The sequence below is a fragment of the Anser cygnoides genome, chromosome 27 (genome assembly GCF_040182565.1).
Source record: "Anser cygnoides isolate HZ-2024a breed goose chromosome 27, Taihu_goose_T2T_genome, whole genome shotgun sequence".
Classification (NCBI taxonomy): domain Eukaryota; kingdom Metazoa; phylum Chordata; class Aves; order Anseriformes; family Anatidae; genus Anser; species Anser cygnoides.
In genome coordinates this window covers 4,368,751-4,389,150 of record NC_089899.1, presented here as the reverse complement: position 1 = coordinate 4,389,150, position 20,400 = coordinate 4,368,751, and the positions used below count along the sequence as shown (strand labels likewise).

Below are 20,400 nucleotides of genomic sequence, written 5' to 3'. Positions count from 1 at the left end.
TCCCAAATACCTCCTGGCGTTCCTGGGTCCATTCCTGCCTCCCCCTTCCCATCCCATGGCTGGGCATCAGGGGAGCGTTTCTGGCATGGAGACATGCAGGGAAGCCCAAATTCTCTGCTTACGTGCCCTGGGAGGCATCTCCTCTGCCCAGCATCTCCCTGCCCTGCTGAGCAGGGATTAGGAACCTGCATTCCCAGGGCAGCTCGCGGCTGCTGTCGGAGAGAGTGCAAATTGCCTGGTCCTGGCTCAGCGCCCCGGCACCTTCCACAAAATCCCCCGAATGCGCCACGCTTGCGCTGACAAAGCAAACATTTATTCAAATGACAAAGGTCACCCCTTCCTTTTTTTGACAGCTATTTTTGTCTATTTTGCTAAAGTCCAAGGGTAAAGGAACTGCAGAGGCAGGCATGGCATGCTAAGGATGAGGCTCCAACCCTCACGTCAGTGTGTTGGAGAGATTCAGGAAAGAGAAAATGAGCCTAAGCAGCCATCCCGGGCAGGAGCTGGGAGGAAGGGCTCATCCGACCTGCTTTTCCCAGAGCAGGGAGGCCAGGGCAGCCCCATGAGAGCCCGATGGTCCCATCCCCAGGCACCATGTGCCATCAGCAGGGACCTGCTCCTTCCATATCCAAGCACCCCTCGGCCAGCCTCCGGCACCGACATCCCCCCCAGAGCAACCCAACGAGCTCCAAGAGGACGTTTGTGAATATTTGCAGGATGCATTCGTTCACTCAGGGGGTGCGCAAACGGGCAGCTGGGCTCCCTGCGAGGTGCTGGCTGTGCGGCTGGCTTTCACCAGCACCCCGAGGCTGTGGGAACGGTCACAGCCCAGCGTCCCCGCCTGCACAGAGCAGCCGTGAGCATCTCAGCAGCGCCCAGAAAGCGGCACCGCGGTGGCACTGGGTCACAGCCAGCACCTGAAGATCCTCCTGGGAAGGACCTCCCGGGTCTGGACCTGCTGCTGGGACCTGTTCAGTGCAGGGGTGTCCGCTGGGCATGGCGCAGTGCTGGGGGGGGGGGGGGGACACACATGGTGGGAAGGCGACGCCAGCCCCCTTTGGAGCCGGGAGGTGCTGGCAACAGTGCGGGGATCCGCAGACCCCAAACACCTTGTGCTCCCTGAGCCGGTGAGCCCCAGCCTGGCCCCGCGTCCCCGCACATCGCAAGGAGGCAGATGTGGCTGGGTCCTCACGGGACACAACCATGAGCCTTGCCCCCGTCCTGGCCGCTGTTTCGCCTCTGTGTGAGCAGCTCTGCCCAGCCGCAGGCAGCAATGAAGGCAGCGAGCCTGCCCCAGCTCTGCCCCGGCCCTGCAGCACGGCACAGCCCCGAGCCACCCGGCGCCACGCCGAGCCCACTCCCTTCTCGCAAGGGTGCCTGACTCACGCCCGAGTTACAGGAAAACCGTCCTGCGAAACCACATTCCTGGCGGTAAATCCAGGCTGGGAGCAGCTCTCGCTGGGGTCCAGCTGCCAGCGGGCTCCTCGGCTGAGCAAACAGCTTCCTGCTGCGAACGCTCTCCTGGTGCTCCTGCATCCCTGAAAAGCCACCTGGAACGCAGCTTTCCTGCAGAGCCCCGGCCAAGGCTGGTGACGGCATGTCCCCAGGGAGCCACACGCCGGAGGAAGAACATTTACCAGAAACCGCCGGTGGACCTTCTCCAGTTGCTCCAGAGAAAATCCCGATGACAGCAGAGCTCCCCTGCGAGGTCTGATGACACGGTTTTCCCTGCTGTGACCATCTGTGCCGCCTGCCGTTAATTCCTGCACGTTAGAGAAAATCCTCCCGAATATTAAACCCGCATGAAGGCACTGGGAGGCTGCCGACCTGCCCTGGGCATCCCCAGCTCTGCCCTCGCCCCTCCTCTGCACCCAGCCTCACCTCCCAGCTCCGGCCATCCCCAGGACACCACCGGTGAACACTGGAGCACCCAGCCACGCAGGGCACCCAGCGCTCCCGCCGCCTGATTCCACCCCTTTGCATTATTTTAAGCCTCTTTCTATTTACTTTTTGCACCGCTTCCCTTGCTGATAGCAGCACCCCCCAAACCTGCCGTGGCCCCAGAAAGCAGCGTGACCCTCAGGGCGTTAGCGCCCGGCTCACGCGCTGGGTGCGAAGCCCACCCCAGGCTGTGGGGGCAGGCTTATAGCAGCAGATTTCTTCTGCTCTTCTGCTCTCTCTCTCTCTCTCTAATACAAATCCTGTCCCTGCCACAGGGCTCCGAGAGGACTCGGTGTGTGACAGATGCACACTGTGGGGTTTCTCCCAAAGCAAGATGTTGCCTGGCCAAGGATGTCGATGTGGTGATTTCAGAAACGTCATCCACTTAGCGGAAGCAAATCCCCAGGCTGCAATATTGAAGTGACACTTCACAAACTGCACCGAAATGGGGCAGTGCCTGGGCTGCCCACCCTGACGGTGTCACCGCCAGCCACGATGACTCTGACACCCTGAGCTGCTTCGTTTGATGGGAAACCTCCCCTCCTGGACCACTTCTTGGGGGAAGATGTTCCTGGATCACGCTCAGGAGTTTGTTTTTTTTCCCCTTCATTTTGCAGTAAGGAAGCAATTCCCAGGCACCCTGACCCATGTAGGCAGGTTCTTGGCATCTGCATTTTGCCTCCACGGCTTTCCTTGTTGCAGGGAGATTGACAAATGCCAGACCCATGCAGCTCCCAGGGCACGTGCTCAGGTGTGGTGGTGGCCGGAGAGCATCGGAGCTCAAAGCTTGGACGCAGCCTCGGACCCACTTCAGGTTTGTTTCCCTCTGCTGAGCCAAGTCCTGCGGACTGAGACATCCGTCCATGCAGGGTGAACCCCCCCAGCATCTGTTTTTCTAAGAAATGAAAACTAAACAAGGGCTGCTCTGTCCCAGCCATGCCCGAGCAGCGTGACTTCCCTCCTGCTAACCCCTTCTCTTGGCTGCACAAGAGGACACGAGGCAAAGGTCGCCGTGATACTGGCAAAGTGCAGGACAGACGGACAGGTCCGTGTGTCCGTGGGTGCTGGTTCCTGCCTGTGCCGAGTGCCTGTGGGGTCCCTGTGGGAGCTGGGCGGACGGAGGCTGCTGCCTGGGCAGCCCGCAGGTGCCAGCCCCGGAGCCATTGCACCAGCACAGCTGCTGGGAAGGGGACAGCTCAAACCCTTTGTGCTCTGGGGCATTTTCACCCACTTATTTTCAAGTTTTCACTGCATTAATCATTTTTTTTTTTTACATCATTTAATGCCTGCATATCTTCTGAGGTGTGAAAATTGAAAAATAGCTTAGATAAATATTAAAATACACTTGTAGACCCTCCTGGAAAACACCCATGACAAGAAAATCTGCCTTGCCTTGCCTTGCCTTGCCTTGCCTTGCCTTGCCTTGCCTTGCCTTGCCTTCCCTTCCCTTCCCTTCCCACCACCTTCTCAATGTGACCACCTGCAGGCAATATCCCTGTTCCCAGCTGCAGCACGACGCGGGCTTTCCCGGACGTGGGTACCCAAGTGCACATTTGGGGTATGCTGAGAAGCATCACCGCCTCCTCACCTCCTCCCTTGAGACTCGGCCGTGGCTGTTCCCATCCTTTGCCCACTGGAGCCGGGTGGGGAGCCCGGCCGTCACGGCTGTGAGTCACGACCTGGGCAGGAAGGTGCTGGGAGAAGTTTGGGTCCCAGCTGGGACTTCCAGCACCGAGCCAAGAAGGCTGTGCGTTTTTCCCCTTTGCTGGCTGGATGAAGAACATCCCCTCCGCCTGGAGCTCCCACGTCTGGGTCTCCGCAGCCCCCTCCCACGGGTGTCCTGAGCCAGCAGCTCCCTCCCCTCGGGACAAGCAGCCGTGGCCCCATGGGGGCGCAGGGGCAGGCAGAGGCGCGGGGTCCCCGCTGTGATCTGCGGGTGCCCCGTGCTCAGGAGGCCGAGCAGCACTCACCCTCCAGGCACCCTACGAGGTGTCGGCCAGGCGTGGAGGTGCCCGGGACCCGTGTGGACACCCGTCCTACGTGTCCTAAAAGCCTTCCTGGGCAGCAGAAGTGACCCTGGGGTTTATCACACTGCCAAAAAAAGCCATTTGTGCTGCGACAGCAGATCCGGCCGATGAGGGCTGTGCCAGCAGGGCGGAGGGGTCACGGCCACCGGCAGGTGCTGGCGGGCGGGTGCTGAGCGGTGCCAGGTCCGCCTGTGTCCCTGTGGCAGAGGAGGGGGTGACGGGGGGACCCTCCTTGCACCCTGGGGGTGTCATCGATGCTTGCCACAGCTGCGCTCTCCTCCCTTTTGGGTATCTCCTTCCAGAATAGGCAAAGGAAGTGAAAGGTGTGCAGAAAACACCTGGATCACCGTTAGCCTTCTTAGCAGCAGGGGCACATTGCTGGTTCTTGTTCAACCTGGTGTCCACCAGAACTCCTAGGTCCCTTCTGCCAAGCTGGGCGCCCCCAGCGTGTCCCGGTGCCCAGGGCTGCACTTCTCCTTGGCGAACTACACGAGATTTTTGGCAGCCCAGCTCTCCAGACTGTCCTGCCCCCTCTGGAGAGTCGGCCACTGCGCCCAGCTTTGTGCCACCTGCGGAGTTACTGAGGGTGCGCCCCTCCCCATCACCCAGAGGGTTGATGGAGATGTCCAACAGGGCAGGACCCACCACCGACCCCCAGCGATTCTCTCCCCCAAGCCTGGCCACGGGGAGGTCACAGAGCCCACAGTGCACAGTGCTCGGGCTGAGCCCAAACCCCTCCAGGCTGCCGCTTCCCGGAGCAGCCTCATCCGAGCAGCGCAGCCTCCTGGGATCAGTTAGACACCCCAAAATGAGTTTTTTTTTTTTTTTTTTTTTTTTTAACACCCAACTATACTGATTAATGGGGAGTCTTTCACGGCACCAAGTGGCAAAGGCACCGAGGTGCACACACGCACTGACCCTGTTGTCCACTGTTTCCATCCAAAGGGTGGCAAAGCCCGGGGCTGGGCAGTGCACAGGATCCGGCCCCTCTGGCATAGGGCTGGGAGCACCCCGGGCGCTCCGATAGGCATCGTCCTCCCTGGGAACCCGCAGCTCCCTGCGTGGACGAGCCGCGAGCCCAACCAGCGAAAGCCAGTAATCCAAAACACATGTTGTTTGAATTCAGTGATGACTGTAAAAATACGGGTCCAATTTCTCTGGCTGCCGAGCCTCCCACATTAACCAAAGTGCTCCAGTTTCCTGCCTGATGGCAAGGGTGACCTTCCACACAGTGACCCAGCGCTCCCCAAGGAGCCTGGGGCACAGCAGGAAGAATAAAGGGTAGCGAGAACTTGCATAACTCCCATCCAGCCCGCCAGGAAAACAAGGGGCTGGTTGGGATGAGAGTCGGGGGCCTTTTATGTTGGCTTTTTTTGTGTGTGACAGTGGAAATTGGCTCCCCTGCTCCTGGCTGAGGGTGCTCGGAGCCTCCCCTGGCTGGGAAAAAAACCTCCAGGGTGTAAGGGGGGCAACCCGGCCAAGCTGCCACCCACAGGTGACACCGCAGCCGGGTGCTGGCCTCCGTCCCACACGGGCTTGGGTGCGCCGGGGCTGCCGACGGTTTGCCCACGGGGGCTCTGTGTTGGCCGGGGAGCGAGGATGGGAACGGAGCCCAGGCACGTGGCCACTCTCGCGGTGCATCTGGATCTCGCTGCAGCCGTTTTCCGTGTTTCTGACTCACTCTGCTTGGAAATTTGTCTCCGCTCTAGAGGAAATTCCATCAAAAGCAGAAACCTTTGCAAACTCAGTGACGGAGGCGCCCCTGGCGCTGGGGCTGGACCAGGTTGGTGCTCAGCAGCCCGGGACGCCCCCGTTGCAGCGCTTCGCCTTGCTGGGAGCCTTCTGCACCATCCTCGGTGCCGGCGGGGCGGTGGGGCTGGGGGCGCAGCAAACCCAGCTGCCGAGCAAACGTCGTGGTCGAGCGATGCAGAGCGGTCGGCGGCTCTGAGCCCCCGCTGCCAGCTCAGGGTGCTGGGTCCAGCCCAGCCCCGCTGGAGGTGCTGTGGCTCTGGGCAGGCTGCGGGAGCCTCCCAGTCCCTCGCTGCCTTGCACCGAGGCTGGGAACTGCGCAGCCCCGCTGCAGCCCAGGTCTACGTCCAGCAAAGCCACGCTTGGGAAGAGTGCGGACAAGTGCCCCAGCACGCGGCTTCTTCAGCTGGCAGGACCATCTCACTGGCAGGGCTGTGTCTGTGGATGTGTGACACAAAAATTGCTGCTGTGACCTGGTCGGAGCAGAGACCAAGGCGGGTCGGGAGCGCGGCTCCGGCTGGGACGGCTGCCAGCGCCTGTCTGGGTGAGATGTGCAGGCTGCGCTCAGCTGGGGTCGGTGGGAAATCCCTGCTGGATGCCTCCTGACCTCCACTGGAACACGGCAATTGTTCCTCTGGAAAATCTAAATTTATCCCTGCGACGGTGACGGCGTAACTCACACATGCCCCATTCCCCTTCCATTGGAGTCTCCCTTACGTCTGCTCTTTCTAACAATAAAGCGACGCTGTGAGCAACCTTCCCACCAACAAGCATCCCTCCCATCCCTCCCGGTGACGTGAGCGCAGGGCTGAGCAGCTGCAGGAATGCAATCCGAGTTCAGACGGGGCTGAACTTTCGCACAGTGACCCGCGGGTCAGCGTGGGAAGGGGCGGGATGGAGAATGGCAGAGAACAAAGATGCTCATCGCAGCCCGCCCGCCTGGCAGGGTGGCGTGCCCGGGGCTGCTGTGCTGCCACCCAGCCTGGTGCACGCCGGGCACTGCCTCTCCGGGCTGCTTGGGCCGGGGGCACTGCGGGGAAGGGAGGGTGCAAGAAATAAAATGCAAACCACTCGCTGAAAGGAGAAATCTGGGGGATGAAGGACCGCAGAGGAAAGTGATGGGGGAAAGGGGAGGGTTAGGGGAGGTCACACAGCGTCAGAGGTTTGGGCACAGCCCTGGTCCTGCCCTGATGTGAGCTCCTGGTGCAGGAGGGGTGGTCCTCTGCCCCCAGAACCCCCACGGGGGGGCGATGGGGGTGGGGGTGAGGAAGGAGATGAGGATGGGGATGGGGGTGAGGATGGAGATGGGGAGGTGATGGGGATGGGGATGGGGATGGAGATGGGGATGGATGGGGAGGGGGATGAAGCTGGGGCTGGTGATGGTGATCGCAATGAGGATGGAAAGGGGATGGGGATAAAGATAGAAAAGGGGGGTGGGAAATCCCCTGTTACTTCAGAGAGACCTCCACAAAAATGAACTTGTTGAGACCCTGCTGGGGACAGGGGCTGACCCCTATGGAGCGTGCAGAGACCTGGGGGATACCCCAAGAACCACGGTGCCCTGCTGCTCCCTGGGCTGCTGCAGTCCCCTCGCAGGGTCTGCTGTGCTGGTGCTGATCCCTGTGGGGTCCTTCCTGAGCATGGGCTGTGCTGGTCCTCCATCCCCTGGCCTAGGGAAGGGGACGGCTTCACTTCCATCGTGCCAGCACCATCCCCGGGACCAAACCTGAGCTCTCTCCAGCCTCAAACCAGCCTGGAGCGAGCTGGATGGTTGGAGCCCCACAGGGATCACCGCTGCAGCCTCTTCCTGTGTAGGGCTCCATCAGCACAGAGAAATGCGCTGAGATCCACGAGCCACTGGACAGTCCATTTTAAGCTCTATTTAAACTCATCTGACTGCAGGGAGCGCCTTCCCATCACCCTGCAGTCATACACAGGTAGCTCAGGTCCTTGGGGGGGACTTTTCATTTTTGCATGTTAAAAATTCATATTTCTCAGGGCAAACTGGAGATGTCCCGGTAGGAAAACGTATCCGAAGTAAAATGCATAAATCACGTGGCTTCTGAAGGGGCCTCAGCTTCTTGCATTACCTCACTCCCGCCTCAGCACAAACATTGTAAATGCAGAAAATAACCAGTGGGAACACGTTTGCTTCAGGACCCTGCGTAACCCCGCCATCTCCCAGGCTGCCATGTGGGACAAACTCTTATGTTGGGTAACGGCAGGGCAGGGAGCTGAGTTACTCGCAGGAATCATTTCGCCTGACGTCACTAACCTGCAGTAACAGTCCACACTTGAAATCGAGCTCCCCTGTTTGTCCCAGTGACACGGGTGTTTGTGTTTCCCGACCCGGAGGGCTCTCGAGGTGCTGCCGAGCGTGCGGGCGCTCTGCCCTCCGCTCTGCAGCGCGGCCCCCGACAGCTCTTCTGCTGCTGGGGTGCCAAAGGAGGGCAGGCACAGGGTGAAAAGCAGAAATGTCATGGTTTGTTTGGGGTTTGGGGGCGATCCTTTTTGGCAGGGCTGTGGCTGCCCCTCCAGCACCGCGGCACACAGTGGGTGGCCCCTAGCGGGGGGCAGATGTGCCGTATCTGCGCCAAGCCAGGGGGCAGGGGCCAGCCTGCTGCCCTGAGGCACTGAGCGGTGACCCCAGGTGATGCTCTCACCCTGCCGGGGGGCAATTCTCCATCACCCCCCCCCCCAGCGTGTCCCCAGCTCCCCCCCAAGTGACCGCAGTGGCACAGCAGGGTGTGTGCAGAGGGACCCCACGAACCTCAGAGGTTTGGAAACGGCGATGACCGCAAGCGGCATTTTTTTGTTTGTTTCTTTTTCCCCTTAGGTTTTTCCTATCCGGTCTTTTTCCCATTCTTTTTCTATTTTCCTCATTCGGAAAATTCCTTCTGGCTTTGTAATAAACGCAGAAGCAATGCCAGCAGTGCGGCTGGGGGCTCCCAGGCTACTCCGCCTGCCAAAATTTCCCGAATTCCTCCTTCCCAGCCCCTACCTCGGTAACTCCTCCCTGCGCTCTCAGCTGCAGGTGCTGGCTGGGAGGCCTCTTGCTCACCCTTCCTGTGAGAAGCAGCCCAGGAAATGCTTGTGAAATGCTTGTGAGCATGGCAGGGAGAGGCGCAGGGCCAGAAGAGCAAGGAGCCATCAGCTGGCTCCTGCAGGAACCTCCCACACCCCTGTGCATATGTGAGTTTTCACATACACCCAAGAGCTTCGCCCCCAGGAACAGGGAGTTTGTCCTCACAAAGGAAAAAGCACGGGAAACCCAAATATCTGTCGCTTACTTGGGCATAGGAAAAGAAGTGGGAAGTGTGCGTCACAGCTCCTGCCAGGCTGAAGCTGGGAGAGGCTGGGCTCGGAAATCAGCTCCGCAAACTCGCAGTTAAACGGGGACTCTTCGGATGGGGAGCGCCACTGCCGAGCGCTTTTGGACGAGAGGAAAAAGGGACGGATGGGCCCTACCCCGAGCTGCAGGGCTGGGAGCGGCGGTGGGGTGGAGGCAGAGCTGCTGTGGGTTTACCCAGCTGTCAGGGCTGAGCGGGGGGAGCTCGGCACAAGCCCCCGCTGCAGCCTTTGTCCCCCATGGGCTCAGCAAGCGGTGGGAAGGGGGGGGCTCACCCCTTAAGGACGGCATGGCCGGGAAGGCAGCTCCGGCTCCAGGATGTGCTTTACCGTGCTGAGCACTGGGGCGGCAGGAGGAAGCACCCGGCAGGGAGGGAGCAGAAGGGCTCCATCTGCTCTCAGCTGAGCAGAGCCGAGAGCGGCTCGATCGCAGAGTGTGAATTCCTTCGTGGGGAGGAAAAAAAAAAAACAGAGACAGAAAATCGCTCTAAGCTAGTGGAAAAAGGCAGAGCAAGAGGGAAGACCTGGTAACTGGAGTCAAAGACTCCAGAAATGAAATAAGACGCACATTTTTCACAAGGGGATGAATGAGCCTTTAGCTGGGGGAGGAATCCATCCTTGGCTGTCTTAGGGATGGGGAGTGTTGAGATGAATGAATGCCCTGCTCCCCCCAGGTGCACCGAGGAGCATCACCCACAAACCCTGTGCCTGCAGTGGGCATCAGTGCCACGCTCTGGGGCACCCAGCAGAGCCCTGCACCCACAGCAGGGCCCCAGCACCCATTAGGGCATGGCCTGGGAGCCCGGTGCCTGCAGCACACGTCCACCCCAAGGCCAGCCGCTCCCAGCAGGGCCCAGCTCGCCATCCACAGGGATCTCCATGCCAAGGGCTGCTGGGGAGAGGCTGCGGGTGCAGGCACCCGGTGTGGTAGCACCCATGGCTGGGAGATCCGTGGGGTTTGCTCTGAGGGGGGGTGAGGCAACAGGGTGGCAATGAGGGCGCCCCGGTTAGGATGTGGGGTAGGGCCATCAGCACGGATGGGATGGGAATGGGGATAGGGATGGGGATGGGAACGAGATGGGGAATGAGATGAGGATGGAGATGGGGATGGGGATGGGGATGGGGATGGGGATGGGGATGGGATGGGGGTGGAGATGGGAATGGGGATGGGGATGGGGATGGGGATGGGGATGGGATGGGGTGGGGATGGGGATGGGGATGGGATGGGGGTGGGGATGGGATGGGGTGGGGATGGGGATGGGGATGGGGATGGGGATGGGATGGGGTGGGGATGGGGATGGGGATGGGGATGGGGATGGGATGGGGATGGGATGGGGATGGGATGGGGATGGGATGGGGATGGGATGGGGGTGGGGATGGGATGGGGTGGGGATGGGGATGGGGATGGGGATGGGGATGGGAATGGGGATAGGGATGGGGGTGGAGATGGGATGGGGTGGGGATGGGGATGGGGATGGGATGGGGTGGGGATGGGGATGGGGATGGGGATGGGGATGGGGATGGGGATGGGGATGGGGTGGGGTGGGGGTGGGGATGGGGATGGAGATGGGGGTGGGGATGGGGATGGGGATGGGATGGGGGTGGAGATGGGAATGGGGATGGGGATGGGGATGGGATGGGGGTGGAGATGGGAATGGGGATGGGGATGGGGATGGGGATGGGGATGGGGATGGGGATGGGGATGGGGTGGGGTGGGGATGGGGATGGGGATGGAGATGGGAATGGGGATGGGGATGGGGATGGGGATGGGATGGGGGTGGAGATGGGAATGGGGATGGGGATGGGGATGGGGATGGGATGGGATGGGGTGGGGATGGGGATGGGGATGGGGATGGGATGGAGTGGGGATGGGGATGGGATGAGGGTGGGGATGGGGACACGGCAGGGTGTAACACCAGGCAGGCACAGGGCTCGGCAGGGAAGGAACGGCTCTTCCCGGGGCCGGGGCTGCGGGGAGGGCTGGGGCTGGGCCCGGCGGTGCGGAAGCCGGGCCGGCTGCGGGGGGAAAGCGAACAAAGCGGCGGGGCCGGGCTGCGCGGGGCGGGCCGGCGGCGGGCACTCCCCGCCGTGATGCGGCCGGTCTCCGCCCGGGCGCCGATAAAAGCGGCGGCGCGGCGGCGGGGCGCGCACCGGGACCGGCCATGCAGCTCGCGGGGGCGGCGCTGGTGCTGTGCGCCGCGGCGGCGGCGGGCATGGCGGTGGCACCGGCACCGGCACCGGCACCGGGACCGGCACCGGGGCGAGCCGGGAGCGAGCGGCGGGCGGCGGCGGCGGGGGGCAAGGAGCGGCGGGCTCAGTTCGCCTCCTGGGACGAGGTGAACGTGATCGCCCACGGGCTGCTGCAGCTCGGCCACGGCCTGAAGGAGCATGCGGACAGGACCAAGGGGCAGATGCGGGAGCTCGGCAGCCGCCTGAGCGCCCACAACAGCTCCATGGGGCGGCTGCTGCGCCAAGCCCGGGAGACGCAGGAGCAGGGCGAGCTGCTGCGGGCCAGCGTGCGGGAGCTGGAGGGCCGCGGGCGGCAGCTCTTCAACCTCTCCGAGGCGCTGCGGCAGCGCCTGGAGGAGGTGGAGGCCGACAAAGCCGAGATCCAGGGCCGGCTGGAGCAGCTGGAGAGCCGAGTCCGGCAGGCGCTGCAGGCGCGGCCGGCCGAGAACCAGAGCGCCAAGGACCTGGGAGCGCTGCAGGTGAGCGCGGGGCCTTGGGGAGCCGGGGGGGGACCCGACCCGACCGGGGGCACCGGGAGACACCGGGGAGGGGGAGCGGCCCCGCGGGAGCCGGGGGAACCCGACCCGACCGGGAGCGCCAGACCCCGTGGGGACCGACCCGAGCGGGGACACCGGGAGCGAGCGGGGGGAGCGGCCCCGGGGGGACCCGGGGGGACCCAACCCGACCCGGGGGCACCGGGACCGGCTGGCAGAAGCGGGGGGTCCCCGCCCTCCCGGGAGCCACTCGTGGGGGTTGGCCACCGGGAGAGCACCGGGGGACCCGACCCTCTCGGTGCCCCGGGGATAGCTGGGGGGGGACCGACCTGGGGGCACTCGGGGGGACCAACCCTCCCAGGACACGGGGATCAGCACGGAGGGACCCGAGCCACCCGGAGCGCTGTGACAGCAGTTTGGGGGGAACCCGACCGGCCTGGGGACACCGGAGCTGCCAGAGGGGACCTTGCCCCAGGGCACCGGGAGCACCATCCTGCCCAGCCCCGTGCCGTACGTGCTGCTGCGGGGTTCACCTAGCTCTTCCCCCCGCAGACCCTGATGGATGCCCAGAACTCCCGAATCGAGGAGCTCTTGCAGAAGATCAAGCAGCAGCAGTACAAGCTGGACAAGCAGAATCTGCAGATTAAAAGCCTGCAGAGCAAGGTGAGCACCCGTCCAGCTCTGCATGCAGCAGCCGTGCGGCTGGGGACCACAGCTGGGTCCTGAAGCCATCCCTCGCAGCCCCGCTGGCATGGCACGCTGGTGGCAGGAGCAGCAGTGTTGCTGTCCCCTGGCTTCAAGTCCCTGTGCTGTGGTGTTGGTGCACGGGCAGCAAAAAAGCAGAGCTGGGAGCTTCCAGCGTGTCTGCATAGTGAAATGTGAGGTATTGCTGTGTGGGAAACGAGCAGCTCTGTGCTGTTCTGTTTAGTTTAGCCGTAGAATAAAATCATTAGCGTGGGTGTGAAAAAAAAACACACAATAATTCCTGGCTGTGCCAGCCTTGGATGCCTCCTGCTCCTTGAGCTTTCTGGGCAAGTTCAGCCCCCAGCTCTGGTCTGACCCCAGTAGCATCACCCTGGTCGTGGGGGGGCAGCCGATGCTGTGACCCATCAGCTCTGCTGGGCAGCAGTGTTGAAAATGAGCTGAGATAAAACTGTCCTGACTTGCATCTTCTGTTCTTTGCAGGTCAACCTACTGATCCCCTTACACCTGAAGGACAACAAAACGCAGTCTCCGAAGTGGAAGATAAATCTGAAGAAAAGCCTCAGCCACACCAACCAAAGCCAGAACGCGAGCGTGGAGTCTGTGCTGACGCAGAGTGAGTATCTGCACGTGCCGCCCTGATTCTTGCTGGGGCGAACCAGCAGCAGTTGCAGTCATTCGGAAACAAAAGGTTCAGTTGTCCTGACTCAGGATGTGAGATTTGCTCGCAAAACTGGGGCTTGGGAGCTCGGCCAGGCTGGATAAGATCTGGAGCATGGGCAGGACCCAGCCTTCGGGATCAGTATTAGTCCAGCAGGAATTTAAGGGTTTAGGAGGAATTTTTCTGCCTGATGTTAAGAATGCAGTGGGAAGCAAAGAAACTGCTAGCAGGTATTTTTCTCTGCTCCCTGGAGTTGGCTCTTGTTCACCTGCTCTCACTTTTGCCAAGCAGAATCTGCCTCTTGGGTGGAAGGGAGTGTTAGGGTGTCCTGGACCATGAGAAGACAGCTACATCTTTGTACAACCACCTCCCTCTGCTTGTATTTGGGTCCCAAAAATGAAAGACGAGTGCCTCAGCTTGTACTATCCTTAGAGGACGGTGCTGAGCTGCAGCAAATGTCTGGGAGCTGCACTGGAGAGCCGCAGCCCTGGGAAACGTGTGCTAGAGCAGGCAAGCGGATGTCGTGTCCAAAGCCCCTGTTTCTGCCTGGAGCATCCCCGGGTTGGTAGGGACGGAGGAGCTCCCGCAGGGCAGAGGAGCAGCCCGGAGCAGGGGTCTCGGTGGCTATCCCCGCCACGCTGTGCCTTGCAACCTCCCGCCCAGACAGAAACCTGCGATCCCGCAGGGTTCACTGGCCGGGAGCAGCTGCTCTCGTGTCGTGTCAGCTAAACCACAGCGCTGGCTCCGCTGGCCAGGGAAGCGTCTGTGCAGCTGTCTGGGGATGTCCAGTCCGAGCCAAATAGAAACTGAGCAGGGCGAGGATCCACGGGGAAATCCTGCTTAGGGCTTAACGCAGGGACAGCTATGGGAAAGCACATGGGAGTTTGTATGTGGAGCCCAGAGCTGTCACCGCTGTGCTTGATCACTGGGTGAGCTGAACAAAGAATCCGTGCAGATAAGGAGAGATGGGACGCGGTGCTCCAAACTCCTGGCACCTGGCTCGGCGGGGCCAGCCAGCCCGCGGCGGGGCTCTGCAAGGTCTCCCCTGCTCAGAGAGGTCCTATCAAGCTGGAGGACTGTCTCTTTTTTCCAGTTTCCTCCCAGCTTTTTGCTTTGTGACTTGTCTCCAGCAGCGTCTCCTGCTCTTCTCTCGCCTCCGGGCTATGCCGAAAGTGGGGTGCAAGGAGGTGGGCGAGGTCCGTGCTATTTCCTGGTGTCGGATGTGGGCTGCGCCGGCTGGTGGGTGCTGGGTGCTGCAGCCCTTGTGAAACGCCTCGGGGCGCAGCGAGGACCCCACCACCTGTGGGGATGCAGCAAGGGGGTGTGTGTGAGCTCAGCACAGCATGTTTCCTGGCTCCCATCCGCACACCGTGGACCCTGCGCGCCCTCAGCGTGCTGGGCATCCCAGCCGCACCAACGGGCTGACTGAGCCGCGAGCTCCCCCCTTCTCTTGCCTAATCCCTGTTGCTGATATCACTGACAGAAAACAAATTGGCTTCCTTTCATTACCAAGTGGAGCGAGTTTTCTGGCAAATCTTAAAGCAGACAATACCTGGCAAAGCTGGCCCCGCGCCCCCTGCCTGGGCGGCTTGCTGGCAGCTCTCAGAGCAGGCAGTCGCGGCTCAGCCTCGTGCCCGTGGCTGCTCCCCGCCTATTGTCAGGCAGCCCCACGATGCTGGCACAGCCCAGGGGAGCAGCAATGAACTCCACCACCAGCCTTTTCAGAAAGACCCTTTTATTTGCATCCAGTGAACACAAGTTTTCAGGCCAGGGATGGCGGCGTGCCAAGCATGTGAAAGTTGAAGGCTTGGAGCAGCCTCGAGAGTGAAAGGTTTAATCACTTGCAGAAAGAGGATCACGTCTTTAGGCAGAGCCTGCGCTCCCTGGCAGCTGGCCGAGTAGGCGAAAGGTAAAGCCCCGCTCTCCCCGTGGTGCTGGGACTCCAAAATAATCGGGCTGGGGAGGGTGAGGGGCAGGCGATGCAAACAGCCCCGGTGGGGCGCGAGCGCGGCCAGGCACGCCCTACCCTCCGCCAGGACCGTGTTTGTCGCGGGTTGGTGACCTCCATCGTGCCTGGAGATCCTGCTGGGTAAACATGGTGCCATGCCTGGGGCTGCTCCAGTGAGCCTTGTTGATTTGAAGTCTTGTTTGGCTAAATAAAGGGGGAGGGAAAGGAAAACATCCAGTGCAGCCAGGAGGGCTTGTTGTTCTGCTGGTGCCATACGGATGTGCGACACAAGCTGGAACTAACGAGCATGTTCCTCAAACAAAGATTGAGCTGAGGCTGTTCAAGCAGCTGCATCTCATTGAGCTGCTTGGAAGTCCCCATTGCCCCAGGAAAACAGAAGAGATAAGAGTGCAATGAGCTTGGTCAGAGCCCAGTGAAAAAACCAGCTGGGACAGGGCTGACTTCAGCACGCGGGAGCCACGTGGCGGAGCTGAGCATCCGCCTGGGCACCATCCTGCCAGGGCTGGCGATAACGTGGGAGAGGAGGCGAGGAGAGCACCGAGGGCTTGCTGCGGGCTGGCTGCTGCTGGGAGCCTCCGGGACATCCCCGCTGCCTCTGTGTGAGCTGGGCTCACTGCGGGGCCAGGGACCACCCTGGCAGGTTCCTTCCCTTTAAGCCCCCTTCGCCTTCCCTGGCCGCTTTTGCCTGGGAAGCGTGCAGGTTGGTGATGCGCTTGGTGTCCCCGGCGCGCCCGGTGCTTTGTGCTTTGATCCTTTGTGCAAAAAGGCTCGCCCTGTGTCCGCGTGTGCGCGGGCCGGGGCCTTGTCCTGTGCTTGCGCCGGTGGCCGTGGTGGCTCCTGGTCCTGCCTTGGCATCAGCCAGGAGCGAGGGATGCTAAGGGCAGCGCTGGGCGCGGGAGGGGGGCCGCCAAGGCGGGGAAAGTTCATTGCAGGGGGGGGGGCGAGGGGTGGGATAAGGGGCTGGAAGTGGGTGAAAGGTGGCGGTGGGTGTCACATTGCCGTCCCCCGCCCCCCCCCCCCCCTCCCCGCTGACCTTTCCTCCAGTTCTGGCTCCGTTGCCCCAACGGGGATGGGGCCGGGGATGGGGCCTGTGCGACGCCCTGCGGGGCCGCCCTCCCCCTCAGCAGCCCCAAGGCCCCACGTCCACCCTTTGGCCCCAGACGAAGCGCTGCGGCTGTGAGGGGAGCCTGCTCTCCCCGCCCGGACCCCCGGGGGCTGCTGCTGCGGGGGGGGGGGTCCCAAGAGGGGCTGCAGGGATGGCCGGCACTACCCGGGGAGGGGGATGCCGGTGTTTGGGTCTCCCCAGCCGCCTGCGTTGGGGTCGCGCTGGCAGCAGCTGCGAGCCACCCGAATCCACCCCACATTCCCCCGGGAGCTGCCCCCGCAGCAGGGGAACAGAGCGCCTTTGTCTGGGGGTGACAGGGCCGGGGGGCCGGGGGCACCTGTCGCGGCACACAAAGAGCCCCTTGAGCGTGCCGGCACCCCGCGGCTGAAGCCTCTACACATCCTCCGGCGGCCTTTCGACTCCGGGTTTTGTAACAGGTTTTTTTCCTTGCCGGGTGCTGCGGGTGGCGGTTCCTGGCTGGACTTTTATCAGCACTGTTGAAACGGTGCGTTGCTGGCAGCCAGGGGCAAAGTCCCCAAGGGGTGGAAGGAGAGGTGGGAGCCCCGTGCCGGGGGTGGCCTCACCCTGTGCGCGCTCAGCTGGGGCTCCCCGCGCCCACCCACCCCGGTCAGTGAGTCTCAGGGCACCGGGGGCGCCCCGGGCTGGCTCCCTGCCTGCCAGCATCAGCATCAGGCTTGGCTTGGATGTGTGCTGGGTGCCTTCTGGACTTCCTTTCCACCCTATAGGCCTTGGAGGGCTCCAGTACGGGGCTGAGATGGGGAAGCGTTCCCCTCCCAGGTGGTTGCCTTGTCGTTGCCCCGTCCCAAACCCTGGAGGGAGCTGGAAGTGCCTCGGTCTCTGCCCTCACCGGGGAGCCGTGCTCCCCAGCCCTGGGCTGCTGCCGCCTGGCCCGATGCCCAGCTTCTGCCTTGGACAGGAGCCCAAATAGCTGCGTTAGGATAAATGGGAAGATATTGGGTCACTGGCGTTGAAATGCTGGGGACCCAGGGGCCGTCGGCTCCAGCACACGTCCAACGCCGCAGCCGTAGGTGCGTGCAGCTGGCGGGCTCCCAGCGAGGGCTGCACCTGCAGGGGACGTGGGACAGGGGACACGGGACACGGGGACGTCTTCTCAGACACCTTCTCCTTCTTCCTGCAGAGCTCCCAGAGGACTGCCAGCAGCTCTTCCTGGCCGGGCAGCAAAGCAGCGGCATCTTCCAGGTGCAGCCCTCGGGGTCTCAGCCCTTCAAAGTCTACTGCGACATGACTGCAGGTAACGTGCTGGAGATGCCGTGCGCCTCGCGGCACTCTGCACGGCGGCCTTGCCGACGGTAGCCCTGAAATGACTGTCTTTAATCCCCGCAGAAGGTGGCTGGACAGTGATCCAGAGGCGTGCAGATGGCTCTGTAGACTTTGACCAGCTTTGGGATGCCTACAAGAATGGCTTTGGAGACCTTCGTGGTAGGTGGATGATGGCATCAATCTTCTTCTCACAGGATAAGCGACAGCTTAACCAAGGACGCGTTATTCCCCCTTGCTGGCCCCTAGAGATCTCCACGTGCTGGAGCACAGTGTTGGGGTGAGGAGAAGGGGGACGCCGCTGTTGTGTCCGGTCTTTCTGACTTGTCCCACAACGTGGCACACAGCGACTCAGATACTGCAGTGTCCTGGCTTGTCCTGTCCGGGGCCGTGTTTGCCTCTGCAGCCTGTCCTGTTCCTGTTCCTGTGACCAAGGTAAAGTTTCTTGTTTCAGGTGACTTCTGGCTGGGTCTGGAGAAGATCCATCACCTTGTCCAGGAGGGAAGGTACAACCTCCTGATCGAGCTGGAGGACTGGGAGGGAAATTCCCAGGCGGTTCAGTTTGAGTTCAGCCTCGGTGGAGAGAGCACAGCCTACACCCTCAACCTGCTGGGACCTCTGTCTGGAGAACTGGAAAATGCCATTGGGGACTTCAGGCAGCTACCCTTCTCCACTCGGGATCGTGACCACGACCTCAAAGCTGACACAAACTGTGCCAAGCACCTCTCAGGTCAGTATGGGCTCTTCCTTCCCAGGGACGTGTGCTTTCCCTTCCACCCCCGGTGGTGGCCAGGAGTGGGCTGGGGCTGGATGCTCCCTCTGGTGCTGAGCTGCTTTGTTCCCTGCACCTGAGACCTGGGGGAGGAGGGATCCATGGGAAGAGCCGTGTGAGGGACGGGGAGGGGAGCTGAAGCCATGGTCCAGGTCTTGCCCCGAGCAGCTGCCTTTGGAAGGGCTTTGCTGGCTGCCACCCTCGAGTAAAGCAGGGGCCAGACCCAGGCCTGAGATGGGGCTGCCGCAGGGTTTGGTGAAGTTTTATTGCATGCAAGAAAAGAGCAGCAGGGACATGCAGACATGTCCTGAACTCCTACTGGGTCCGTGCAAGTATTTCCAGTGCATGGGACTCCTCAAATGTGTACAAGGTCTTGTAAGTTCCCAAAGCCCTGGAGTATGGGGAAAACAGGGGCAGCAGCTGTCTTGAAGCTGGGTTTGTGTTCTGGCTGGAAGTGCCATGGATTTAACCCCCTCTGCATTGCCCTGGTAGGTGGCTGGTGGTTCAGCACCTGTGGCCATGCCAACCTCAACGGGAAGTATTTCCGCTCCATCCCTCGCCAGAGGCACGAGCGCAAGCAGGGCATCTTCTGGAAGACATGGAAAGGCAGGTACTACCCTCTGAAGTCCACCACCATGAAAATCCAACCCACAGCACTGGAAACAGAGCCCTGAAGCTCGCATTTCAGACTTGATCTTCTCCGTGGAGCACAGATGTGAGCTCCATCACTTGGTGTTTACAGAAAATCCACCCACCCTCCCCAGGAAGCCCCCAAGGACCGTTTCTCTCTGCTAGCAGCCCTTTAGCGGGCAGGGGCTGTGGCACGGCGCAGCTCCTCACTGCAACTAAAACAGCTCCGTGTCGCCAAAGCCCCTGGATGGGAGCTCCCAAAGCAGGAGGAGAGCTGCTGGCAGGGAGGTCAACCTCCAGAGCATGCCCGGGGGTCTTCCAGTCCGCCTCGTGCTGCTGCAGCGGGTTCAAGTCATCTGGTGCTTTCTGTCCCGCCTCAACACTTCCATGCTGGTTTTGATGAGCTGGGGTAAAAGGGAGGCACGGGAAGGGTTTTGCTACCCTGCCCCAAGCCGTTGGGTACTGAGCCTTGCCGCATCCCACCTCTCACCGTTGTTCCCAAACCAGTTGTGCGCACCCCCTGTGAGTTTTCCCCCTATTTCCCCCCTGGCCCCGTGGGGCAGGAGCCTCTGACAGCTTGATCTTGCTTCTGCCATGCAGCCCCGCTCCCGTGACTTCAACCCGCTGGGAATACGGGTGTCACTGGGCGGATGCAGGGCTCCTTTTGGAGAAGGGGACTTTGGGCTCCCTCGCCTCCCCTGGCCCCAAAGCTTTGAAGTCACCACGATTTCTGGCTGTGCTGGCATTTGCTGGGAGCTGGAGAAAACACTCACAGCTCCAGGAAAGGAGCTCCTGCCTTTGGGGTGGGTGTCAGGAGAGAGGGGCGAAACAGGTCCCCGAAAACTGTTACGGGCCAAGCTGCCGTCTTGGGACTTCCCAAGCATCCTGCCCTATTGAAGTCATATTGACTACTGTGCTAGAGCTCCTAGCTGCTAAATATTGTACATAGTCATTTGTAGGATGTTGGATCTTTTTGATGAATTTCCTGTTTTAATTTTGTTTCTGTATTTAAATGCAGTGTTAAAAACAATGTGGTGTAATTTATAAATGTTGGCGCTGGAAAACAACAACCGTAGTTCGTGTATTTTAAACTTTTTTTTTTGTACTAAAATATCTTTTCTGAAGATGTCTTTTAATAAAAACAAGCCCGTAACTGTCCTGGCTGGATTATTTGCCTGATGGTTTACCAGTAAAGTTGCGTGGGAGCTGTGTGAGCACGCTGCATTCATAAACTTTGCTTTTATGGGTGCTTGATGTCAGCACAACATTTCCTTCTGGACTTGAACAATTTGCAATAGGCTTGTGGACCTCTGAGACAGCAGTGCCTGCTGTAGCCCCAGCCATAGTTTTCAGTCTGCTTGAAGCTTATGAATTTCTACATTTTTTCACTGGAAATCAAGCCCTGGGACAGCAGTGACAACGAGCAGGCTCTTACTCCCTGATGGCAGAGCTTCGCACTGCGGAGATTCCTTGT

The 20,400-nt window shown here is 61.1% G+C and overlaps 1 protein-coding gene across 1 annotated transcript; it reads left to right on the top strand.

Moving 5' to 3' along the window:
- Positions 1 to 11,212: 11,212 nt before the first annotated feature.
- Positions 11,213 to 20,084, top strand: ANGPTL4 (angiopoietin like 4). The gene is made up of 7 exons (XM_048077583.2): positions 11,213 to 11,773; positions 12,341 to 12,451; positions 12,974 to 13,106; positions 17,385 to 17,498; positions 17,591 to 17,686; positions 17,979 to 18,254; positions 18,789 to 20,084. Exons 1-7 carry the CDS (start codon positions 11,228 to 11,230, stop codon positions 18,968 to 18,970), a joined length of 1,458 nt encoding a protein of 485 aa, XP_047933540.2. The 5' UTR covers positions 11,213 to 11,227; the 3' UTR covers positions 18,971 to 20,084.
- The last annotated feature ends 316 nt before the right edge of the window (positions 20,085 to 20,400 follow it).

What these genes read in the sequence shown, in the direction of transcription:
- ANGPTL4 (XM_048077583.2), top strand. Translation starts at nt 11,228, where the DNA reads ATGCAGCTCGCGGGGGCGGCGCTGGTGCTGTGCGCCGCGGCGGCGGCG. An exon ending in CTACTGCGACATGACTGCAG is followed by an intron (nt 17,499 to 17,590) that starts GTAACGTGCTGG and finishes TAATCCCCGCAG; the next exon opens with AAGGTGGCTGGACAGTGATC. An exon ending in CTGTGCCAAGCACCTCTCAG is followed by an intron (nt 18,255 to 18,788) that starts GTCAGTATGGGC and finishes TTGCCCTGGTAG; the next exon opens with GTGGCTGGTGGTTCAGCACC.